The sequence below is a fragment of the Arachis ipaensis genome, chromosome B04 (genome assembly GCF_000816755.2).
Source record: "Arachis ipaensis cultivar K30076 chromosome B04, Araip1.1, whole genome shotgun sequence".
NCBI classification, from domain to species: Eukaryota; Viridiplantae; Streptophyta; class Magnoliopsida; order Fabales; family Fabaceae; genus Arachis; species Arachis ipaensis.
In genome coordinates, this window is record NC_029788.2 from 745240 (window position 1) to 755538 (window position 10299).

The 10299-nt window shown below is 36.9% G+C and overlaps 2 protein-coding genes across 4 annotated transcripts in view; one reads left to right on the plus strand and one right to left on the minus strand.

The window, feature by feature from the left end:
* On the plus strand, positions 5548-8651 carry LOC107638360 (ABC transporter G family member 23). Of its 2 annotated transcripts, XM_016341597.2 has the most exons (3): positions 5548-6517; positions 6929-8285; positions 8403-8651. In XM_016341597.2, exons 1-2 carry the CDS (start codon positions 5944-5946, stop codon positions 8251-8253), a joined length of 1899 nt encoding a protein of 632 aa, XP_016197083.1. In that variant the 5' UTR covers positions 5548-5943; the 3' UTR covers positions 8254-8285; positions 8403-8651. The 2 variants fall into 2 exon arrangements, with proteins under 2 accessions (XP_016197083.1, XP_016197082.1); XM_016341596.2 differs by having other exon boundaries at positions 6929-8651.
* The window catches only part of LOC107638361 (non-specific phospholipase C2), a 10850-nt gene continuing 9865 nt past the window's right edge, over positions 9315-10299 (minus strand). Inside the window, exon 4 of one of the 2 annotated variants that reach the window (XM_016341599.2) lies at positions 9315-9763. In XM_016341599.2, coding sequence (XP_016197085.1) covers positions 9453-9763 — 311 coding nt within the window. In that variant the 3' untranslated portion in view covers positions 9315-9452. The remainder of the gene's footprint in view (positions 9764-10299) is intronic. The other variant, XM_021120311.1, reaches the window with a different exon arrangement.

A 10299-nucleotide genomic window follows, 5' to 3' on the forward strand; every position in this document is an offset into this window, starting at 1 on the left:
ATCTCACAATTTAATAGATCTATTTTATATATGATTAATTTTTTGTGGCTTTTATAAGTGTGACCTAATTAAATATTCAAAATTGTTCATATTAAGTCATTCAATTAAGTAGGTGTCATGTAACCATATACGCTTCTCTCGCTCAAGGTGGACTAACTCTCACCACAAATAAAACTTGTTTTGCTAGAGGGATCAAGGACGAAGATGATGGTGACGCATGAGTTCTGTTAGGACATTTTTAATTGCTAAATTTGGGAATAATACCTCAGAAATTAAGACAACTAATATTCTTTGGATTTTTTTTAATTTTTAAATTAGTTATTTTTTATTTAAGAGTCCAGTTTGTCATGTTAATAGCTGCATAGACAGTAAATTTAATAGAAACGAAATTTCACTAACGATATGTCACTTTTCTTAACTGTTATTAATTTTGTGTGTACATTAGATATTTCGAATGATTGAAATATATATTTGTTTACCTAAAAATTTTTTGTGTATTTTTTTGTTTATTTACTCTAAAAATAACTCATAATTAGAATTTGTCAAATTCAATGCTTTTGAAGAATCTTCAGTGTTTTCCGTTTCTCTTTACAACATTAAGAACATCTTTTGTTTTCCTTCTCTCGCCTCTTTTAAGGATACCCTAAAACACAAAATTATCATAAATTAGTTAGTTTTTTTTATGAGAATAAAAAGATTATAATATATTAAATTTAATTAATCAAACATACAATTGTCTTTTCTAAGATGCTAATAACTTCTCTAGGAGGCAGGTCCCAAAAATAAAAGCCTGGGTCTAAGTTTAGACTTTTTCGAGCTAGGCAATCAGCACATCTGTTGCTCTCCCTATAAATATTTACAAAAAAAATTTTCCAAGACTTTTTTTTTCACTGGTTAATGTTTCTGATCAAGGTATTAGAGTGTTTGCTAAGATCTTTTTGACCATTAATCATGGATATAGCAGCTTAGGAGTCACACTGTATAACTAATTTCCTTATTCCCAAAGCACAGGCCAGATCAAGTCCTTTCAAAATGCCCCACAACTTAGCCTTGTAAACTGAGCAACGACCGATGGGGAAGAAGAATCCGCCAATCCACTTCCTGTCGCTGCCTCTGAGGAGTCCTCCACAACCCGCCTTCATCGTCGTGCCCTCCATAGCGCCATCTGTGTTCAGCGCGATCCAATTTGATGGTGGCCGATTCCATCTCACACGGATGGTTTCCTTCCGAGTTCCCAAAGGTGAGATTTTCTTTCTGTCAAAAGCTTCACAGATTTTTCGCACCCTTTTTAAAATCTCCCTGCTTGCATTGGGAGGTCTTTGATAGCTGTTCTCATGAAGTTCTCTGTTTCGCTAATTCCACAGGTTCCAGCATGTGATGATGAAAGTGTCCTTCCATTCTGTATCTGGTAAGGTTCCTAGTTGATTGTTGAGGTTTAGAGTGATCCAATCCTTCAAATTGGTTCAGAAGAAAGCTTGCACAGCAACCAGTTTTATCAGGTTCATCCAGGTGCTTAAGGCAATCAGGCAATTTCTGAAAGCATGTAAAGTGTCCTCTGGATAAGTTCTGCAACTATGGCATGTGTCATCACCACCAAAGGTGTGGGCTTTTCTCTGGTTAGTTAGTAATCTGTCGTATAAAAGTCTCCACATTAGCGTTTTAGCCTTCTGAGGCCCTTGCCATTTCCATATCTTGGTCCAATCATTTTGTTGGGGTTTTGTCCATTTCTCTAGGGCTTTGTATGTAGCTCCAATGGAAAAATCACCATTCTCCGTGTGCTTCCCGCCTATCGTGTTCTCATCTTGGTCCAGGGATGGAGGTGGAGATGCTGTGATCTTGGCCACAATGTCTTCCGGTAAGTATTCCTTTAATTTGCCAATGTCCCATTCCCCTTTGTTGTTGGTCCATTCCCAAACAGCAGATTCAGTGTCTGAAATGCTTTGTGTTGCGAATTCCAGCAGGCTATTTATGTCTTCTACCCAGGGATCTCGCTAAAAGTTCATTGAGAGTCCATCCCCAATCTGGAAAACGTGTTCCTCTTGTATTCTAGCCAAACTTTGACTAATTCTTTCCATAAAGGTGAGTCCATTCTTCTTGCTCTTGGTTGTATGATTTGTCTGTTGCCATTACAGTATTTGTGTCTAATGACTTCTGCCCAGAGAGAATCTGGTTCTTTATTAAGTTGCCAGATTATCTTCATAAGAAATGCGTTATTCATAATGCTTAGTTTTCTTAGGCCCAATCCCCCTTCATGCTTGGGGGAGCAGAGAGTTTTCCATCCTATTGCATGAAATTTTCTTTGAGTTTCGGTGTCTCCCCAAATAAATCATCTTTGCAGCTTCTCAATTTCTTCGCATATTCCTTTAGGCACCCTTCCGTTTTGCATCTCGAAGTTTACACTGGGACTGATGGCTGATTGGGCTAAGGTGATCCTTCTTGCAAGGGATAAGCACTTGCTCTTTCAACCTTTCAACTTACTATGGACTCTATCGATAACGGTTTTAAAATTCTCATTTCCTTTCCTGTTGTTGTTGTTTATCATAGCCCCCAGATATCTTTCCAAAGCATTATTTTCCTTGAAATCAGTTCTACTAGTAATTTCCTGTCTGATGTGGGTTACTGTGTTCTTGGAGAATACTATGGTGAATTTGTCCTTGTTGACTTTTATCCTTGTAATGGCATGAAAGTTCTCCAATACTTCTTTAATTATAGTAATCTAGCTGACAGAAGCTTCCGAGAATAGCAAGAGGTCGTCCGCGAACATGAGGTGCGAAGTTTTGGGGCCATTCCTCCCCACCCTTATAGGACTCCAGTTTTTCTCCTCCACTTCTTGTTCAATGTACTGTGATAGATAGTCCATGCAAATCACAAAGAGATAGGGGGATATTGGATCTCCCTGCCTCACTCCCCTACCGGGTTTGAAATCTTTGGTTTTGTTACCATTCCACAGGATATTAAAGTTGACCGATTGTACCCCTTGCATTATGATGTTGCTGATATTGGTAGGGAGCTTGAAGTCGCTCAGCCTTCTCTTAATAAATTTTTAATTAATCTTGTCGTAGGCTTTTTCAAAGTCAATCTTTATTGCCATGTATCCTCTCTTCCCTTTAATCCTTTTCATGGAATGCAAAATTTCTTTGGCTATAAGGATGTTATTCTGGATGTTCCTGCTAGGTATGAAGCTGGATTGGTGCGGAGATATCCTTTCATTAAGAAGGAGCTTCAATCTCTTTACAAGGATCTTTGTCAAGATTTTGTATCTCACATTGCAAAGGGCTATGGGCCTGAATTGGGCGACAAACTCCGGGTATTAAGTCTTAGGGATAAGAGCCAAGAGGGTGGTGTTGGAGTCTTTGATATGTTCTGGATTGTTCCAGCAGTCTTTTATATGGTCACTTGTCTTTCTGCTCAACAGCTCCCAGTTGTTTTTATAAAAAACAGCAGGGAACCCATTCCCTCCTGGGACTTTGAGTGAGCCTATGCTGTAAAGGACTTTTTTGATCTCCTCATCTGTTGTAGTTGCTTCTAAGTTTCTGCAAGTAGAGATATCTAGATTAGGATAAGAAGTTATTAGAGAATATATAGGAGTTGTATTTACCTCTTCTCTCTAGAGATTGTGAAATAATCAATAATGTAGTTTTCCAGTTACTGCTCCTCTTCTATCCATTTGCCTTGCCGATCTCTAAGTTTCAGAATTTTGTTTTTCCTTCTTCTGATGATGGTCTTTGTATGATAGAACCTCGTATTTCTGTCCCCTTCCATAATCCATTGTTCTCTGGATTTCTATAGCCAAAAAATTTCTTCTTTGTCCAACATATCATTCAGCTCCTTTTGGAGGGATGTTTCAAGTTGTTCTAAGAAGGCTTGTTCCCATAGGAGTGATGTCTTTGGATGCCTGCTAATCTGTTCATGATCCTTCTTTTCGTTTTAATGATGTTACCAAAAGTTTCCTTATTCCAAGTGTTGAGTTCTGAAGAAGCCCAAGGTTTTGCAGGAGGAATCTGGATTTGTTGGAATGATAGCGAGTACAATATTACCTCGTTAGGAACACCGTTAGGAACGTGGGATTCAGCTACTACATTATTGAAGAAGCCCATGATTTTGTAGGAGGAATCTGGATTTGTTGGAATGATAGCGAGTACAATATTACCCCCATAGAACAACACCCACAATTTATACACACCATTGTTAAGAGACCCAGGAGAGAAGACTGGTGCCTTACCGCGGTCTACGCCAACCCCCAAAGCCATAATAGAAGAACCCTTTGGCCTCCCCTCCAAAATATTGCGAATGCAATGATTAAGGCTTGGCTGGTCATAGGAGACTTCAATGAAATCAAAGATAGTTCAGAAAAGAAAGGTGGCGCTAACACGGACACTAGAGCATGATGAAACTTTGCGGGGACTTTCTTCGGAGACATGGTAGGTGGAGTGTGGGTAATGGGCTAGGGTTAACGCATGGGATGATAATTGGGTGTTTGGTGTGGGGTAAAATTCAAAGGCAAGAGAGAATTGAGTTGGAGTGGGTTAGCAAGTTGTTGAAGGAGGGAGAAGGTTGGGATATAAAGAAGATTGAAGGGATTTTTCTGATATAGTCAAAGATAAAATTTTAAGAACCCTTGTTAGCATTTTTGGAAAAGAAGATAGACTTGTCTGGCCGTATAGGAAGGATAGATGCTATACTGTTAGAACTGGATATATGGCAGCTAAAAATGAAAGCCAGGGTAGCAGATTAGAAGTAGTTTCATCGAGTATGAATATGAAACAATTATGGAAAGTGGTTTAGATCATCCAAACTCCACAAAAAATTAAAAGTTTCATTTGGAGAGCAGCGCAGAATATACTACCAGTAAACAAGAGGTCGTGTAAAAGGAAATTAGTTAAATCCCATATGTGTTAAGTATGCTTTAAGGAATGCGAGACTGTTGAACATACTTTATTATTTTATCCATGGATTAGAGCAGCTTGATTTGGTAGCCAATGTCAATACTGCCCTTCTCAAAAACATGTTACAAGTTTTGGAGAATGATTATTGAAAAAAATTAGGAGAATTAAGGAAGAAGGTGAATATGATAAAGAGAAAAGGATAGGTAAGATGGTTTTTCTAATATGGGAGATTTGAAAATAAAAAAACTAGGCTATTTTCAATAGTAAAGAGATCAATCCTAAAAAGACTATTATCAAGGCCAAATTACTAAAGAAGCAGTATAGAGCAGCAATTGATCAACCAATCTATTCTTGAACCTCTTTTTTCTTCACATCTGTCATATTTTGAAAGACTAGAAGCATCACAAAGCAAAATGGGACAGTCTATAATTGAGCCCAAACCTCAACAAAAAGAGGACCAAAGAGAATCAGTAGAGCAACATCGAAAAGCCCAACACAGTATAGGACAACACATGGAAATCATCAGGAATAATGCCCAACCCAAAGTGAATACAAGCAGTCCAGGGGAGATCTCGACAAGGAAGGCTTTAAATAAATAAAAATTCTAAAAATATAATTTCTAAAATTCTTTTGAAAATAATATATTTTTATTACGTCTCAAACTAATTTTTGTTATTAACAAATTTGGAGAATGATTTATTTTCTCCGGTAGTTTAGAACTTTAGGCGAGTTAATCGCATTTAAGCCACAATGTTGTACAACGGCGTCACCTAACTAAACTGCCTGGATTTGTGGACTGGTGCAAACTATAACCTAAAACATTACCGATGAGTTTCTGTGTTTTCAAAGTCCGATTTATGCACTAATCCAAAGGACACATTTGTTCTATCTCAGGTAACCTACCTCTGCCAAACACGCCATAATCACAATTAAAAATACAAGAGACATAACCTTAAGCAACCGCATACAGACAACTTCCATTTCTTCTCAAATTGAACATTCTCTTTCCTCCATAAAAATAATCAAGCTCAGTTAATTATTCCCACAGAATCACAAAATGGCATTATGCTTGAAGCCACCAAGGCTACACCACAGCAACAATAACGAAGATGACTCTGCAGTCTTCTTGGCGCCACCACCACTAATAAATCAATTCAAAACTGCTTACAAACTTCACGTCAGAAACCTCTCCTATACTCTGCACCAAAACAACACCACTTCCTTCTCATTATGTCAAAAGCCTAAGCCTGTGACAATACTCAAGTCTGTGACTTTTGTTGCAAGGTGTTCAGAGATAGTTGCGGTGGTGGGTCCCAGCGGCACAGGAAAGTCCACTCTTCTCCGGATAATCTCCGGGCGGGTGAAAGAAAAAGATTTCGATCCCAAGAGCATATCGATCAATGAGCAGCCAATGACCATGCCAGCACAATTGAGGAAGCTTTGTGGATTTGTGCCACAAGAGGACAACCTGCTTCCTCTTCTAAGCGTCAAAGAAACTCTTCTCTTCAGCGCCAAGTTCAGACTGAAGGAAATGACACCAAAACAACGAGAATTGCGTGTCGAAAGCTTGATGCAAGACCTAGGCCTTTCCCACGTGGCAGATAGTTTCGTTGGAAATGAAGACAACAGAGGTACTCAATATTTTTAGCATAGAATAATATAGATACTTGAGAATCTTGCTATATAGAGTGTCCCACTCTGCTACAAACTTTGCAGAACCGTTTCACCTAATCGATCGTGATAAAGTCACCAATGGATTGGCGGATTATCCAAGTGGAGTGTAAGGCTTGATTGTGTGAGTGCATAAACAAGTCAAGTGTTATTCATTGTATCTTACAGGAAATTCGCCAGTAACCCATTTTGCACACCATTATACATTGGTGGGGGCGAATTAAGCCTAAAGAAAAGTGTGTGTAACACACGTCTTAACAGATTAACTATAACAATTGCGCTATTTGATTCACTATCCCTTTCTCACCCAATTAACAGATTATCCACTTGGATAGCACTATAACAATTTTACTCTATTTGAATTGAATTAGGTATATCAGGTGGCGAGAGGAAAAGAGTTTCAATTGGGGTTGACATGATTCACGACCCTCCAATCTTGCTCTTAGATGAACCAACATCAGGCCTAGACAGTACTTCGGCATTGCAAGTCATAGAGCTTCTTTCTTCGTTGGTCAAAGCTAAGAAGAGGACAGTGGTTCTGTCAATCCACCAACCCGGTTACAGAATATTGCGCTACATTTCTAGGTTCTTGATCCTCTCCAATGGCTCAGTGGTTCACAACGGTAGCCTAGATTCCCTTGAGGAAGCCATTACCAAATTGGGGTTTCAGATTCCCATGCAACTCAATGCTTTGGAATTCTCCATGGAAATCATACGCACCTTACAAGATTATTCCGCTTCCAAAACCAAAACCACTGAGCTGGAAGAAAACGAGGCATTATTTCCAAACCCCATGTACCCAGTGGAAGGAAACAGAGCTATGATGACATTTTGTTATGCAAACTTGGTTGAGATATGGTTCCTTTGCTCAAGATTCTGGAAGATTATTTACAGGACAAAGCAATTATTCTTGGCAAGAACAATGCAAGCATTGGTTGGTGGATTTGGGTTAGGAAGTGTTTACATAAAAATAAGGAAGGATGAAGGAGGAGTAGCAGAAAGGTTAGGGTTATTTGCATTTAGCCTTAGTTTTTTGCTGTCTTCAACGGTTGAAGCGCTTCCAATATACCTTCAAGAAAGGCGTGTTGTGATGAAAGAAGCGTCAAGGGGAGCCTATAGAATCTCCAATTACATGATAGCCAACACTTTTGTGTTCCTTCCTTTCTTGTTTCTAGTTTCGATATTATTTGCAGTTCCGGTTTATTGGCTCGTAGGACTCAACCCTTCAATCAGCGCCTTCGGATTCTTCGCTTTAGTCGTGTGGTTCATCGTCCTCATGGCCAGTTCTCTGGTGCTCTTCTTGAGCGCGGTGTCACCTGATTTCATTTCCGGCAACTCTCTCATTTGCACAGTCCTCGGAGCCTTCTTCCTCTTCTCTGGATACTTCATTCCCAAGGACAGCATCCCAAAGTATTGGCTTTTTATGTATTATGTGTCACTCTATAGGTACCCTTTGGATGCACTCATCACAAATGAGTACTGGAATAAGAGAAATAAGTGCTTCTCATTCTCATCATCATCATCATCTTCTTCTTATTCCAAGTGCTTGACTACTGGCTTTGATGTGTTGAAGAGTAGAGGGCTTGAAAAGGATGAGAGGTGGATCAACGTGGGAATAATGTTTGGATTCTTTCTCTTTTATCGTCTGCTTTGTTGGCTTATACTTGCACGAAAGGCCTCCAAGTCAATTATATGAGAGACATTAACGTAGGTGAAAACTCAGGTGCAGTCGACTTTACATAAAGTTGATAAACGAGGGCTGTTAGATGATTTGACCGATTTGACTAAATTTTCATCTAATCACTTTTAGTTATCAAATTCACGTGAAGTTGACTGTACCTAATTTTCACCTTAAGATTATTATTCTTCATTTTAGTCGTCATTCTTGCCGAACAAACAAACTAAAAAGTGTCTTCAAAATTAAAATACAGGCTTTAATCAGATGATTTTCTCCACTCAGCATTAAGAAAAGAAAAAGCTTATGTGCATGTGTGTCACAAAACAGGCTTTGTATTTTAATTTACAAGTCACTTTCGGATTTTCCATACGTTATAGTTGTCCTGTTTCAATTTGTCACTTGCAATATATAAAGGATTAAAATAACTTCCTTCTGTACTTTAACCATCTCTCGGATTTGATACTCATTAAAAAATAAAAATAAAACTTGTTTATTTAAAAGGATCACTTATTTTGTGCCTCTACATTATTCTAAGAAATATGGTAACGAAATACACTTTATAAAAAAAAATTAATTTCAATCTTATTATTCTTTATTCTTTTAGATTTTTCTTAATTTAATCATGCACCAATACTATCAGTATACTGCTTTAGGAGATTTTTACTTTTTTTTTTTCATGTTGTCCTATTTTTAAACATCATTATATTTCATTTTTTATTAATTAATAATATATAACCCACTATGAAAAAAAAAACGGAATTAGTAGGAGTCACCGAATCAATGTTCAGACTTTTCAACTTAAGTAAGAATTTATTTTAATGCATTGTCAAGTAGTTTTATATGTGCATTAAATTATATAATGTTACATAGTAAAAATAATTACCTTTCACATTAACTGCGTATACAGTCATCCAAAAGAATGAATATAATTGTACGACTATATAAAATGTTTTACGCATCAAATTAAATCGATATTAGTTAGAGGGAAGTAAAAGTAAATCTCAAAAATTTGTTAAGTAATAAAAATTTATTGAGAACTAAAATATCTAATTTAAAATTCATTTTTACTCTTAAATTTAATTGGAATCTAAAAAATTTTATATAACTATTTAATATTTTTCTATATAATACACCATATATACTGTATAGAACTATATTTTGTTTAAATTGTATATATTATTTCATTTGACCCTATGAAGCAAGTGGGTTTTAAGTTTCTAAGGATTTGTGTTTGTTGGTTTGGATGATCTTGTGGTCAAAGAAGGCTTCATCTGAACAATATGGTCGTCGCTGACTCCCATTTTCTTTGCGTAACGCCCTGCTTCGAAGAACCTTCTAACCGCCTTTTCCATGTAATCTTTCCCTTGCTTCACTGTCATCTTCTTCCCTACTCTATCTGGGTAACTAGTCAAGATATTTTCCCCTTTAATCACCGCCGCAAGCTGAATCAACTCCTGTTGAAATTCACTCATTTTACCATCTTCTTTCGCCTCACCCTGCCTCATCTTTACAGGGGTTGGAAGTTTCTCTGTAAAAGAAAGTAACACCGACACCATCATTCATCAAACCAGGTTTTGTAGTTTGTAGAAACTCAAGTGCATTCGATTTCACGTGAAGTTGATAGCTGAAAACTGTTAGATGGTTTGACTGATTTGACTAAATTTTTATCTAATAACTCCCTAACTATCAACTTCACGTGAAGTCAACTGCACCTGAGTTTATTTCTGTTTAGACAAACAAACTAGTTTTTATGTTTATTGTCTCAGTGTTTCTGGTCTTTGGGCAATATCTAATCCTAGGCTAGCTTGCAATTGTATTTGTACACATAGAAGAGTATTATGTTGTCTTTTACTTCAGAAAATAAAATAAGAATGTTATGTGTATTCATAAAATAATCGTAATTAATAATTTAATATAGCGTTTCTTATTCATCATAGATAATTTTGTCTCCAATTTTAATACAAGAATATTATGTTTATTCTAAATATTAGTTACTATATATTTTTTGTATATATACACATGTTATTTTATATATTTTAACATATATGTTATATTTTAATATAC